This window comes from Sus scrofa, chromosome 4, assembly GCF_000003025.6.
Source record: "Sus scrofa isolate TJ Tabasco breed Duroc chromosome 4, Sscrofa11.1, whole genome shotgun sequence".
Lineage (NCBI taxonomy): Eukaryota > Metazoa > Chordata > Mammalia > Artiodactyla > Suidae > Sus > Sus scrofa.
Genome location: NC_010446.5, coordinates 103,778,852 through 103,794,443, shown reverse-complemented (window position 1 = coordinate 103,794,443; position 15,592 = coordinate 103,778,852). Strand labels below are relative to the sequence as shown.

The 15,592-nt window shown below is 48.5% G+C and overlaps 1 protein-coding gene across 1 annotated transcript in view; it reads left to right on the top strand.

Annotated features, from left to right (window-relative positions):
- The window catches only part of PTGFRN (prostaglandin F2 receptor inhibitor), an 88,186-nt gene that overhangs the window by 40,749 nt on the left and 31,845 nt on the right, over window positions 1-15,592 (top strand). The window contains exons 2-4 of the mRNA XM_013997237.2: window positions 1,445-1,813; window positions 4,853-5,266; window positions 11,747-12,127. Of these exons, the coding sequence (XP_013852691.2) occupies window positions 1,445-1,813; window positions 4,853-5,266; window positions 11,747-12,127 (1,164 nt within the window). The remainder of the gene's footprint in view (window positions 1-1,444; window positions 1,814-4,852; window positions 5,267-11,746; window positions 12,128-15,592) is intronic.

Below are 15,592 nucleotides of genomic sequence, written 5' to 3'. Positions count from 1 at the left end.
AATTGAAAATAGATAATAGGGAGTTCCCGTCGTGGCTCAGTGGTTACTGAATCCAACTAGGAACCATGAGGTTGTGGGTTCGATCCCTGGCCTCACTCAGTGGGTTAAGGATCCAGGGTTGCCATGAGCTGTGGTGTAGGTCACACGGCTCAGATCCCAGCATTGCTGTGGCTCTGGCATAGACCCGGCAGCTACAGCTCAGATTCGACCCCTAGCCTGGAAACCTCCAAATGCCACAGGTGCTGTCCTAGAAAAGACAGGAAAAAAAAAAAAAAAAAAGACAATAGAAGTTCCATTTTATTGAGCTCTTCCCTACATGACAGATTCTCAGCTCGGCATTTTGTTTTATTAACTCATTGAATCCTTTTTGCCCCATTTTTTAAGTTGAGGAAGCCAAAGCTAAGAGAGGGTTCTCAGATTTAAACTGAAGTCTGCTTGCTTTCAGAGCCCATGCTTTCTCCTGTATACATCAGTGCTCTGTTTTGGGGGGGGGTAGGGGGACATCAGGAAGGAGCCATACAAGTTCACTTCCTCCAAATTGAAATGCTAACATAGGTAATAGACGCATTACAAAGTTGTGCTGAAGTTCCTTGCAAAGAAGCCTCCTTTAAAGGACCCGCAGATGACAGTCCCTGAGGGTGCCCCCCCCCAGAGGCGTGTGAGGTCTGTGCCTCTGGGGCAGGGAATGCCAGGGAACTCTTGGCTTTGTCCACCCAGCTCATCCCCGGAAGCCCACTGCACCCCTACCAACACCCAGCAACTGGCCAGTGAGGCAGTCTCTCCCTTTGTGCTTCCCACTTTTCATTCTGAATTTAGATCAGGGTGAAGTGTAGAGAGAACGAAATGAGCCAGAAAATAGAAAATTAATACTTGGTAGAGTCGTCATATTTTAAAATTAATTTATAGGCAATGTCAGATAACCAGAGTTAAATCATTTTATCAGCAGGCTGCTCGTGGATTTAAAAATTGGCATCCATCATTGTAAATCAGGTCTCAGGAGGCCCAGGCAATGGTCTCTAGGGAAGAGGGTTGACACAGGGTGAGCAGAAATGTAAATACTTGATTAGCTGTGTCCTTTCCTTTCACACAAAACCTAAAATATTTCTACATCCTGTCGAGTGGTCACAGTAGGTTAAATAGTAACAGGAGGGAAAGAGCTCTTCCAGCTTGTGCTTAGCCTACTTTTAATAGTCCTCTAACTCCCCATCCATCGTCCCAGGAGGCTGTCACATGAGAGGGGGCGTTCCTGGCTCAGGGTCCTAGGGGTGGGCTCAACCTTCTGCACAGACACCGGCAGCCTGTTGGTCAGGGTCGATTGCCCCAGCCGGTTGATGTCACATTTCTGACACGTGCCTGGGCACCGGGGCACCCACGGTCTTCCCACGTTTATCCCGAGAAGCCCTCCCTGGATTCAAGCCCCGCCTCTCACCTCTTATCGTTGCAGCTCTTTGTCGAGGGCGCGTGGTGAGGGTCCCCAAGGGGAGCCTGGTGCGGGTGGAGGGCACCGAGCTGGTCATCCCCTGCAACGTCAGTGACTACGACGGCCCCAGCGAGCAAAACTTCGACTGGAGCTTCTCGGCCCTGGGGGGCAGCTTCGTGGAGCTCGCCAGCACCTGGGAGGCGGGCTTCCCCGCCCAGCTGTACCGAGAGCGCCTGCAGAGAGGTGACATCGTGCTGCGGCGCACGGCCAACGACGCCGTGGAGCTGCATATAAAGAATATCCAGCCCTCCGACCAAGGCCACTACAAGTGTTCCACCCCCAGCACGGACGCCACCGTCCAGGGCAACTATGAGGATACAGTGCAGGTTAAAGGTACGTCGGCGTGGGGGATTGCTGGGCCGGGGCACCAGACCTTGCCCCTTGCCTGTGGGTGACTGTGTCGGGAAACTTAGCTTCTCTCGGGCTCTGTCCCCTCCTCTGCCCAATGGAGTAACGGTATCTCACCTGATTAAAGGCAGAGGATGGTCCAGCTGGCCTCTGAGGGCCTGTCTTCTTCACTGCATTGCTATTCTGAGCCATCGTGTGGCTGGGAGTGGGAGGCAGTGTGGTGACGCCTCTGGCTCTGAGCTGGGTCACCTGCACTCAGTCCCATGGCCAGCTCTAACTTGTCAGCTCTGGGGCAGTGGGCATGTCCCAGGCCTCAGCTTCCTCCTCTGGAAAACGATACCTCGCATAAAGGTCACGAGGACAAGGTAAGTTAGCGCGTAAGGCCTCGGAGCAGTGCCGTAGTCAGCAGTCGGCAAGGTTAGGGACGAGAAGGGAACGGTCACGGTGATGCGGTTCGGGTTTATGGGGACAACAGACACGTCAAAGCTCAAGTCTTTCTTCCTTCACGATTTAAGCACGCGTTTGTTCTAGAAGTGGTATCGGTCACCTGTAGTGAAAGAATGATACGGTTAGTGCAAGCTTGTTGGCCTGGCTGTGCAACGAATCACACTTTTTATATATCTGGAATGTTTAGCTATGTTTTGTTTTTTCATTTTCCAAGTTCTGTTCGATTTACTCACCCATTCAATTCTCAACCCAATGAAGATGAGAAGGCAGGGTATTTCCCTAATTTACACGCAAGGAAATAAAGAACATAGGTTAATTGCTTGCCTAAAATCACACAGCTAATTAGTAAATGGGCAAGAACAAACAATTTTAATTTGGAGCTAGAAAATTAGAAACATTATTAGCGTTGTTATTATTATTCCTTAATTATGCATTTATTTGTATCCTGCCTTGTTCCAAAAAGAATTATGCCAGGGTAGTAGAATATTTAACGATCAAACAAGTAGAAGATGTACATGAGGATATAAAAAGAGGGAGTTGGTGTTCCTTTGTGGCTCAGCAGTGTAAGGATCTGGTGCCACTGCTGTGGCTCTGGTTGCTACTGTGGCACAGGTTTGATCCTGACCTGAGACCTTCCACATGCCGCAGGTGCAGCCAAAAAAAAATAAAAGAAAAAAATAAGCGTAGAAAGTGGGGGTTGATTTAGGCATTCATTCCATCTGTAATGACACGAACCACGTTACTCTTCTCTCATTGGACTCACAAGGGGATAAAATAGCCATGTCCGTTATGCAGGTTTTGAAACATCAACTCTGCCTCTTCCATCACCTCTTCTCTTTCCTATAGAAAATTCAAATACATTTTTTGGAAAAACGTCCTATAAGACATTCTTGCCCTGGAGGTAAAAATGCATGGCTTTTAGCATCCCCTCCCTCACACATGCACACATGCTGCACCTCTGTTAGGTCAGACGCACCTTTGTCTCCCTGTGCCATTCTCATCTTGAGGAGTGGATGCAGCAGGAGGAACCCCCCACCCCTCAAGTATCTTTCTGTTTCTTCTCAAGTCTTTGGAAGGTGGGAGCAGAAGGCAGGAGCAAGGAGAAGCTTTCCTTGGGTCAGGAAAGCAGATGGATGGCCATGAAAGAGACTGGCCACCTGCCCAGGTGGAGCCTCTAGTGGCTGCCATGCATGTCCGGGTCTCTCTGGCTTTCAGCTTCATGGTTCTTGGAACTGTCTCTTCAGGCCCTGAGAGGTAACTGGTCTTGGGAACTGAGTCATGTTAGCTGGACTCAGACTTTTGTATATACTAGAAGATCATAATATTCATTTGCAGTAAAGATGGGTCTTTGGGGAGTTCCCGTCGTGGCTCAGTGGTTAACAAACCTGACTGGTGTCCATGAAGATGCGGGTTCGATCCATAGCCTTGCTCAGTGGGTTAAGGATCCAGTGTTGTCGTGAGCTGTGGTGTAGGTCCCAGACACAGCTCGGCTCTGGCGTTGCTGTGGCTGCAGTGTAGGCCAGGAGTTACAGCTCACATTAGACCCCTAACCTGGGAATCTCCATGTGCCTTAGGTACAGCCCTAAAGAGAAAAAGACAAAAAAAAAAAAAAAAAAAAATGGATCTTTGGCTTATGTCTCTCTAAAGGAATAGCAGTTTTTTTCTGTTACCTAGAGCTGGTCCCTTCTCAAGGACACTGAGCTTGTTTCTGAGTGTAGAGTGGTAGGAAAAACCAAGACAATGATAAATGACGATCTCTGGGGATTCCCTTGTCCAGCCCCTAGGCAAGCCTAAGCCATTGTCCCTGCCCTTTGGTAGTGGCCTCCTGGTTGGTTTTATCATGTTCGCTTCACTTCCTCGGCTGTGGTCACCTACACTTCCCTGACCTCCGGCCCCCTTTTTCTAGAGGAGAGAAAAGCCCCAGCCTTTTCCCAGTAGGTCCCAGTAGTTAAATAGCCGAGGCTTCAGTTTTCCTTGATAGGTTCCTAACTTGCAGGTAGATACCTACCCCCCCCCCCGTCATTCTTAGGCATTTCCCAGGCCTCAAGGCACAGGAGGCTGCCCTGTGCTTTTATGCTCTATGGATTATGCTGCTCTAATTCCTAGAAGATTCCCCAGACTCCCTACTCCAGCCGGTGTCCTAACACAGGAATGTAGGACAGTGATAGCTGGTTATCTGATTATGATTGCTCAGTGCCAGGCACTGCCCTGAACATCTTCCCTCATCATTGGCTGATCTCTCAGGCAGCTCCCTGACATAGGTCCAGGTGACATCCCTTTTTAGAGATGAGGAGACTGAGGCAGGGAGGAGTCAAGTGACTCGTTTCTGAGTGGTGGAAGTGCGACTCCAAGGCACAGCTGCCCCAAGAGTTTCCACCACCCAGATGGAGCAGGGGATGTTATCCGTGCCGCCTCTCTTTGCAAGTCAGGAAGTCCGTGGAGATCATAGATGGAGCACGGTGGGCATTAGAACGCAGAGGGGAGGAGGACCTCATCCCGCCGGCCCCGGAGCGGGGCGGGCCCTTGCTCGGTGGTCGGGGGTGGCGGTGTGCTGATGGCTCTGCTTTCTCCCCGCAGTGCTGCCGGATGCCCTGCGCGTGGCCGCCGGCCCGCAGCCCTCCCCGGGCCCCAGCCTGCGCGAGGGCGAGCCCTTCGAGCTGCGCTGCTCTGCCTCCACCGCCTCGCCGCTGCACACGCACCTGGCGCTGCTGTGGGAGGTGCGGCGCGGCCCCGCGCGGCGGAGCATCCTCTCCCTGACCCACGAGGGCAGGTTCCGGCCCGGCCCCGGCTATGAGCAGCGCTACCGCATTGGGGACGTGCGCCTGGACACCGTGGGGAGCGACGGGTACCGCCTCTCCGTGTCCCAGGCTCTGTCCTCCGACCAGGGCTCCTACCGCTGCATCGTCAGCGAGTGGATTGGAGAGCAGGGTAACTGGCAAGAAATTCAAGAAAAAGCCGTGGACGTGGCCACCGTGGTGATCCAGCCAACAGGTGAGCTCCTGGAAATGATGTTTTAGACGGTGTCTTATTTTCTGACCAATGCGGTGTAAAGAACTAGGCGGGAGCCTCATCATTTTCTGACAAGATTTCTGTTCCTCTGGGAGGCCTCCTGCGAAGGGGTGAGGGAGTTGGGGGGTGTTGATGGTTTGGGGAGGAAGCATTTGTTTTGTGCCAAATGTGATAGTTTTGCCTTGCAGCTGCTTTTTATCTGGATTCATAGCCACGGGAAGCTGCAGGTTACATGAAATACTAAGACAATTTTGTGACTGAAAAATAAAGTCCTCTTATGTGCCAGGACGAGGTCCAGCCTGGTGCTTAGAGGGGCTTTGGGCTGGTGCTCCGCTGGCTTCATTTTGTTTGGTGTTTCCTACATCTCTGGATCTGCCCTTTCCCGCAGCTGTTGGGAACGTCTCACCCATTCCATAAACCTATCATCTGACTTGGGTCCTCTAGGCCTGCCTTTCAGGTCCCCCTCAGAAGTGACATCCCCTTGTATGTGAAGCCTTCCCTAGGGCTGGGCCTCTTCTTATCTCCTGTACCCCAGAAGCATCTGGGATCTGCAGAAAGCTGTTATCTGTGAACCAGCCTTTTAAAAAAACAACAAGCAAAAACCTTACCCCTACTAGAGGAATAATTAAGAAAACACAGAATGCATTTTATTATTTTTTAAAATTTTGAATATTTTTTTGGCTTTTTAGGGCCACACCTGCAGGAAATGGAAGTTTCCAGGCTCGGGGTCAAATCAGAGCTACAGCTGCTGGCCTGCACCACAGCCACAGCAACGCCAGATCTGTGTCATGTCAGCAACCTATACCACAGCTCATGGCAACACCGGATCCTTAACCCACTGAGGGAGGCCAGGGATTGAACCTGCATCCTTATGGCTACTAGTTGGGTTCATTACCACTGAGCCACACTGGGAACTCCCAGAATACATTTTAGAAAACCCACGAAGGTAAAAGAAAAACAGGTAAGAAAGAAAAGCAGGCCGTCGTTGATCCAGTGTCCTGTAAGCATCGGTAAAGACTCTACTGTGTGCTCAGTTCTCCCCTGGGCTCTGGGGTCAGAGATGCTTGAGGATCATTCCCAGGCCTCATGAAGCCTCCGGCTCAACAGACAAAGTGGAAAGAGACCATCTCAGGACAACGTCACTGCGTGGATGGATGGGCAGACATGGTTTTCTGGGGGTCTGACAGCTTCAGGTCTCAGAGCACTCTGCTGCCGTTGCTGCTGCCTCCTGTCCTGTAAACTGGGAAGATCTTGGCTAGACTCATTTCCTGAGCGTAGACGAGAGTGCATGGCCACTCTGTTGCTCAGACTGGAAGGAAAGCAGGAAACACTACACACGGGGAGTGTTCTTCCTCTGCAAGCTTCGTTGTCCTGAGCACTTTCCCCCGCATTTACACCACAGCACAAAGCTGGATCTGGTAAAAGCAGGACTGACATTCTTGAGTGATCGTGGCTGTCAGTGAGGTCGGCAGTGCACTTTCCAGCAAGAGGGGCTGCCAGTCACACTCAGTCTTGGTTCTCCTGGCTGCAGAAATCACTTTCCAGATGGACTCAGGTCACTTGCCATTTCAGAAGCGATCTGCCTAGAATCTGACTGAAGGCACCTCCAATCAGCCTGCATCAAACCACTTTTAAAGGGGTGGAGTTTGAGATTGGCAGCAAATTATCTTTTGATGCAAGAATTTCTATTGTAAAGGTATTTTTTAGTTTAAACAAGCCACAAAACCCATAGTGTAGATTTTTTTGTTTGTTTTTTTTCTGTTGTTTTTTGGACTTTTTGCCATTTCTAGGGCCACTCCTGCGACATATGGAGGTTCCCAGGCTAGGGGTCAAATCGGAGCTGTAGCCACTGGCCTACGCCAGAATCACAGCAACACGGATCTGAGCCGCATCTGCAACCTACACCACAGCTCACGGCAATGCTAGGTCCTTAACCCACTGGGCAAGGGCAGTGACCGAACCTGCAACCGCATGGTTCCTAGTTGTATTCGTTAACCACTGCGCCACGACGGGAACTCCCATAGTGTAGTTTTAACACTTGAATACTTGGAGTTCTTGGTATGGCTTAGTGGATTAAGAACCTGACATTGTGTTCGTGAGGATGTCGTTTTGATCCTTGGACTCACTCAGTAGGTTAAGGATCTGTTGTTGCCACAGCCGTGGTGTTAAGTCATAGATGGGGCTCGGATCCCATGTTGGCTGTGGCTCCAATTCAACCCCTAGCCTGGGAACTTCCGTATGCCACATGTGTGGCCATAAAAAGAAAAAAAAGACTTGAACACTTGGAGTTTCTTAGGCTGGCAGTATCATTTGGCTCTCACCTGAGCCTGAAGGCTCATAGCCTTTTGTGCCATGGGCTTCTTTGACGGTCCTTTGAAGACAGACCCTTTCTCAGAGTTAATATGTTTTAATTCATAAAATACATATGGAGGATGACAAAGGAAATCATTTTCAAAATATTTTAAGATAGGTTTGTTATATAGTAATAATATATTTTATAAATGCATTAAATAAGATGGAGTGACAAGCCTAAGAACTCCTGTAATTTCTGACTAGCGATGAATATAAATGATATTTTAAGGTCTCTGCAACAATTGTAATGTGATATGAAAATAGCTGTGATTTCTACTGGGAGCATGGTCCCAGGGGCAGATAATACCACACTGGTTTGTTGATAAGTTTTGCAACAAGAGGAGATGCTATATTTCACGTAGACGTTAGTACAATAAAGACAATTTGGTTTCCCCATCCATGTCACAGGCTTGTTAAATTCCCTTTCATGGACCTCAGGTTAAGAACTGCCACACTGGAGTAATGGTCTCTCTCGTTGTCCACACCTGCACTATCCACAGCTGGCTTCTTTCTTTAAAAGAAAAATTAAAGGAGAGTGGACTTACAGTATTATATTAGTGTTAGATGTACAACATAGTGACAGTATTTTTGTAGATTTTATGCCATTTGAAGTTATTATAAAATATTGGCTATATTTCCTGTGCTCTGTGTTACACCCTTGTATCTGATTTATTTTATTCTTAGCATTTGTACCCCTTAATTCCCTTCCCTTACCATGTCCCCCCTTCTCCTTCTCCCCACTGGTAACCACTAATTTGTTCTCTATACTGAGAGTCTATTTATGTTTTATTATATGGATTCATCGGTTTTATTTTTTAGATTCCACATAGAAGTGAAAACATACAACATTTGTCTTTCTCTGTCTGATTTATTTCCCTAAGCACAATACCCTCCAGGGCCATTCGTGTTGTTGCAAATGGCTAAATTTCATTCTTCTTTATGGTTGAGTAATAATCCATTGTATATACACACCACATCTTCTTTATCCATTCTTCTGTGGATGGACACTTAGGTTGTTTCCATATCTTGGCTATTGTAAATAATGCCACTATGAACATTGTCCATCGTTAGCTTCTTAAGAACGCTTTTTTTTTTTAACCAATGGCCGCACCCACAGCATCTGGAAGTTCCCAGGCCAGGGATTGAAGCTGAACTGCAGCTGTGGCAGTGCCAAATCCTTCAACCCACTGCTCTAGGCTGGGGATTGAACCTGCACATCCACAGGGACCCGAGCCACTGCAGTTGGATTCTTAACCCACTGTGCCACAGTGGGAACTCCCTTAAGTCTTCTTATCATATTATTATGTTAAATGGCACAAAAGCTACTTTAATGATAGGGCTGTGTCACTCAGGGGGCAGTATTTCTCCCCCCCTCCCGTGTTAGGAGTGGTCTGCTTGATGCAGATCTTGGTATCTCATTTATGGCTTCAGTTATACCTGGTAGGAGAAAGCCTGCATGCACCACCGCAGGTTTGTCTAAGAACTGGTTCTTTGTTTTTCCTTCAGTGCTTCATTTCTATCCCATCAGTGAACCCCTAAATCCCATAGAACATGTGGGAACTATGCTTAGTGATGTGACAAGATATTTAGTCATTTGCAGAGAGAAAACAAGTGAATTATACTGGTAGGAGTTCCCATCGTGGCTCAGTGGAAACAAATTCGACTAGGAAACATGAGGTTACGGGTTCGATCCCTGGCCTTGCTCAGTGGGTTAAGGATCCAGCGTTTCCATGAGTTGTGGTGTATAGGTCGCAGACGCGGCTCGGATCTGGCATTGCTGTGGCTCTGGTATAGGCCAGCAGCTACAGCTCTGATTAGACTCTAGCCTGGGAACCTCCACATGCCATGGGTGCGGCCCTAAAAGGACAAAAGACAAAAAAAAAAAAAAAAAAGTGTTTCTGGCAGTATTTCTAAATCTAAGAGTCTGTTTTCTCCATGCATACTGCCACAGCAGCACACTGCCCACTCCTTCTTTCCTTAACTGGCTCCCTCCTGAGCTTTTTGTACCCCCAGTGGTGGTGGCTGGCGTAGAGCAACCCCAGCAGTATTCCAGAGTCTCTGACCATGGCTTTTATGTCAGGTGGTTCATACAACAGCACAGGCTCAAGGCAGCAGTTTCCATACTGACTCCTCTTGAAAAACAGCCTCGTATTACTTTTGCCCCTTTAAAGGGATGGAGGAGGGAGAGAATTTGGAAGAAGGCGGGTGGAGGTGAGAAATTAGTTTCAATTTCTTTTTCTAATACTGTGCCCACCTCATTTTCTGTCTTCACCAAGGTGGATCTTGAACTTGGCCTGAACACTTGTTTGAAATGTCATCAGGCTTTGGAAAGATTCATGTGAAAGTCATTTACTCCGAGGAGCCTGGGCTCAGGGGTTGGGTCTTTTCTGAACTGGGTGCCAGCCTTTGTTGCTGAGCTGACCCAGGACCACAGTTGATGCAGGGTGACTCCTGCTGGATGATCAGGACCTTGCGTCCCTTGAATCCCCTGGGAGGTGCCGGCTATTTGTCATCTAAGCAGTTGTTCCCAGAGCATTGCCACGTGTTGAATGTTTTTCTACTCTGATTACAGATGTTCAACTTCTCTTCAAAAGTCCCCTGAATAAAGTAAAATATTTCCATGTGAAGCGCTCTGACGGGGAACTGCTGAAACTGGCTCTCCCTCAAGATAGTGACACCAAATCCTTCAGTGTCTCTTCTAAATATAGTCTACTTTACATTATCCACGCTAATGAGAGAGGGCAGTGGCGTGGCTTATCCAGAAATCATTGTTTGGTTTTATTTTTTTTAAATAAAAAAACTTTTTATTGAGGTATATAGCTGATTTACAATGTCGTGTTAATTTCTGCTGCACAGCAAACCAATTCCGTTATACGTATGTATTCTTTTCCATTATGGTTCATCATAGGACATTGAACATTTTTGTGTTTTGGTTTTAGAATACGTGCCTTATGCTAGATTTTAAGGTGGGTATGTGGAACGGAATGAATGATACTGTAAGGGCACTGCATTTTGAAGACTTGACTCTTTGGGCACATTGTCTGGTTTCACTTTCCCAGTCATTCTCTTTAGGATTCCCTCCTTCCCCTTTCCCCCAGAAGATGGCTTCACCCGCACTTCCTACCCTCCAGCTTCTGGCCCCCAACCGACTATATATACGCACCAGAGCTGAGCTGTCTTTTCTCTGAAAATCTCCCAAGTCCTATCATGCATATGGAGAAAGTATAATGTTAGCTTTGTGATGTTCAGCAGGCTTGTTTTCAAATGGTAGCATATGGGATAATAGCATTACACTGAGGAGCAGAGTCTCTGCAGGCAGGCAGCCCAGATTTGAATCCTAGCTCTGCCACATACTAGCTGTGTGACCTTGACAAGTTACTTAACTTCTCTGTGCTTCCATTGCCTCAGCAGTAAAGTGGAGATGATACTAGTACTACCTCGTGGGGTTGTTTTGAAGGCGTAATTTATAAAGCACTCAGAACAGTATATAGGAAGCATATATCTAAGTGCTGGCTGCTGTTAGTGTTAATGAAATAAAAAGAAATATGGTATGCTTCATTAATTTATTCCATATGTTTCTCAAGCACTTAAAACCGTACAGAGCAACCTAAATGTCCATCGACAGAGGAGTAGATAAAGACGATGTGGTACATATACACAATGGAATACTACTCAGTCATTAAAAGGAAAGAAGTAATGGCATTTGCAGTTACAGGGATGGACCTGGAAATTACCATGCTAAGTGAAGTCAGTCAGACCATGAGACAGCAACATCAAATGCTATCACTTACACATGGAATCTAAAAACAGGACACAATGAACTTCTTTGCAGAACAGATACTGACTCACAGACTTTGAAAAACTTCTGGTTTCCAAAGGAGACAGGTTGGGGGGTGGGGGGATGGGCTGGGGGTTTGGGATGGAAATGCTACAAAATTGGGTTGTGACGCTCCTTGTACAGCTATAAATGTAATAAAATTCATTGAGGAATTAAAAAAAAACTGTACAAAGCCTTCTAACTTGTAAATAGGAGATGATCGGGGTGGGGGAGGGTGGAGGGGGGCAAACATAATGGAGCGTCTCTAAAAGCCTTTGCTTTTCATCTTCCAGTTCTCCAGGTAACTGTGGCCAGGAATGTGTCTGTGGCCGAAGGAAAGTTGCTGGACCTGAGCTGCAACATCACAACAGACCGAGTGGATGACGTGCGGCCCGAGGTGACATGGTACTTCAGCAGGACGCCGGACAGCACCTTACCCGGCCCCCATGTGCTAGCACGGCTGGACCGTGATTCCCTGGTACACAGCTCTCCCCACGTGGCCCTGAGTCACATGGATGCACGCTCCTACCATTTACTGGTTCGAGATGTTAGCAGAGAAAATGCTGGCTACTACTTCTGCCATGTGGCGCTCTGGACACCCGGGCACAACAGGACCTGGCACAAGGTGGCTGAGGCTATGTCGGCCCCAGCTGGAGTGGCTGTGACCTGGCTAGGTGAGTGGTTTGGAGGATGGCTCTTCACCTCTTGGGCTTAATCCTCTCTCTGGGATATGGAGAGGAGCCAGAGAGCGGTGTGCTTTGCATTACTTGGGGGTTCTTGATATCAGGACAAGTATACTTTCGCCTGGCTAGATCCCAAGCTGGGGGCGAAGGCAAAACTGGCTGAAATCGAACCTGGCAGGCAAGGGAAATGTTTAGATAAGGTGCCCTCAGTGGTCTCAATATGCTCATGGGAGAGGACATGGTTTCCTTTCGTGGTCGAGATTTGTAGGGTCGGGGGCCCAGCTCCGTGGCTCATTGAAATGGATCTTTGTTGGAGGCAGAAAACTGCCAGTCCTCCTTTCCTCTTCCTAGACTCCTAGGTTCTCTCTGGCAGGAGCTGGTGCTTTTCTAAAGGCTGCAGAAGAAAAAGAATTCCTTCAGTTAATGGAACACATTTTTTTTTTTTTTTCCACTGAATGCCCTGGAATCCCAAAGTGATGGATGTTTTTCTCCCAGATATCAATTATGTTAGGAGCCTTCCTGTTTCCCCTTTTCTGGTGAGCTCTCTCCCCACATCTGGTTCCCGTGGAGGTGCAGAGTGGCCCTCAACCGTTGCCCACCTTGCCACCCATGTTAGGGCTACTTGTCATATACGTGAAGGTCATTGTCATATCCTCTTCTTTTTTTCCAGTCTCATCTTCCCCATCTCCTGTTTACCTGAATGCTTGCCTTCCAGGGCTGACTTTCCCTAATTTTCTTGCTGTCTTATAATGAACTGCAAGTGAGCTTCAGCAGGATGGGGCTGAGTGGAGTGTGGACAGCTTCGCTTCCCACACCCATTACTGCAAAGATGGTGACAGCCTGCTGTTTTGAGCTTGATCTCTCTGCTGTCCCCTGACTGTTCCCAGCCCACGTGAAGGCATTTGGCATGGCTCTGTTAGGAGATTAGGCTAGGAAGTCATGTCCCCCTTTGTCTAACGCTAAACATCCTCCTGCCGGGAGCCCCAGCTCGTTCTCAGCGCGTCCTTGCCCCTGCATTGAAATCTTCACTCAGGTTAGTGGCACACTCACAGTCTGTGTCTTCCTAAGAAGCCGTTCTTTGGCAAAGAGGAGGGGTTGGCAAGTAGGGACAGAGGGGGCAGGGAGAAGAAGAGTCATAAGCAGACAGTGTGTCCTGTGCAGAACGGGGCGAGGCGGGGTGCTGGTCCTCCCTGCTCCCGGAGGGGTGCTTTGATATCTGCAAAGTGAAAGGCGCGGGGTTTATCTGGAGAGCTTTTATTCCTGCCGTCTGAACCCTGGGCGCGAGCCTCGCTGTGAAGTACTGAACTGGAACAATGGTAGCCCGGCTAGAACTCTCCTTAGCAGCCTTCAAAATAACACAGACGTTGTCAGCAGCAAAAGGAGAGTTTTCATCTCTGGAGCTGAATGTGTCTCGGGGCCCTGATCCTCGGCACATTGTGCGTGACTGTCACATCCCAGCGCGGACTCGGTGCCCCGCCCCCGCCGACAAGGAATCACAGCTCAAGCAGGGCTCTTTCTCTCTCTCTCTTTCTTTTTTTTTTTTTTAAAGAAAGTGCTGCCTGCACTCCAATTTGAGGGCCTCTTTGAAGTCCTCCTGCATTGATCCCCGCATTCCCTGGGGGAGATGCGGGGACTGGCAGGAAACAGGAGGGGGCTCTGGCAGGGAAGGGGCTCTTTTAGCTGGAAGGGATTTGTTGGTGGCTGTGTTCTCCAGAGAGTGGGAAGAAATAAAGAGACTAAATTGTGGGAAAAGGTTCAGTTATTATCCCAGGGATCCAACACTGTTCTTCTGAAAGCCGTCAGTGTGCATTTCCCGGGCTGACCTAAGGCCCCAGACCCCGCACCTCTCTCGGTTCTTTGCACCTAATGAGCACTCACTAAACCTTGGCGGGATGGGTGGATGAACTGGCACTGACACAGATAGTGTTCAAATAGGTGCATAGGCAAAGAAGAATTGCAGAGAAAGCAATAACGTTCAGCTCAGAATACTCAGATATTTGCCCATGGGATAAACCTGCCAGGAGTGTGAGTGGTATTTTTCTGTCCTCCCCTTAAATCTCTCCACCTTCCCTGAGCCTGTGACTCACACCATTACAGCTCCCTGGACACTTGTCAGCAGGCGAACCAGGCACGAGGACAGAAGGAGACCTTTCTCATTCTCTGCCCGGGCAACCATCAGGTCTGACTTGACACTGTGTGGTTCTGTCTAGATCTGCAACATGTGTGCGTGTGCATGTGGCTGCCAGTCCTCATGCAGCTCGGGGCCTGTTGGCGAAAACTGAGAAGTGGCAGGACGACAGGTGACCTGCCCAGTCCTCTATTTCTGTTGATCGTCTTATGTCGTGTGACTATGGAATGTTGTTCCAAAAGAGCTCTTGAGGAAGCTGGTTCCCCATGCAGGTGTTACACAAAGCGCTTGGTTTTGCTACTTGGCACATTAAAAATAATAACCACCATGTACTGAATACCTACTGCGTGCCAGGGACTGGGCCAAGGGCTTTACATGCCTTAAATATTTGATGCCCGCAATAACGTTGTGAGTGAGAAACCCATTTCTATTTTTCTACAGTTTTGAGGGTCAGGATTTAGGGAAGGATTCAATGGGTTCATCTCTGATGCACATGGTGACATCCGGGACAGCTAGGGCTGAGGCCCCTTCCAGGTGGGTTTCTCATGCACGTGTCACCATGTGCCGGGACACCTCTCTCTGTCCCCACATGGCATCTCATCCAGGCCCTTTCCATGTGTCTTGGGCTTCCCATGGCACCGTCTTCTCAGGACAGTCCCATTTCTTACCTGGCGGCTGGCTGCCAAGGCCCACGAAGTGCAAGTGCCTGGCCAGTTAAAAGCAATTCCTGGGACTGGCACAGTGCATTTCCACTGTTTTCTATTGGTCAGAACCATCACAGAGTCTGTGCAAGTTCAAGGGGGTAAAGGAAGAGACCTCGCCTCTTAGTGGGAGAGTAGTGGGGTTACATTGGACAAAGGCCATGTGAGGTGGGACATGTTAGTGCAGTCATCTTTGGACAGTGGAGTCTATGCAGTGTTTATTGTTTTGGTTTTTTTTTTTTCTTTTTCTTTTTCTTTTTTGGCGGGGGTGAGGGGGGCACACCCTCGGCCTGTGGAAGCTCCCAGGCTAGGGGCTGAATTGGAGCTACAGCTGTTGGCCTACACCACAGCTCACAGCAATGCCAGATCCCAGTCCGCCAAGCAAGGCCGGGGATGGACCCCTGCATCCTCATGGATACTAGTCAGATTTGTTTCTGCTGAGCCATGATGGGAACTCCCTATGCAGTAGTTAATGCTTGTTTCTTTTATTTCAAAAGAAATGTTCAGAATGGCTCAGGCAGAAGTATAGCCCATGGTCAAGTCTATCTCAAGTATTTTCATCTTAAGTGAAGTCTGTCCCAGGTATTGTCATCCTATGTGAAAACAGTTTTGACTTTGGGAATCAGT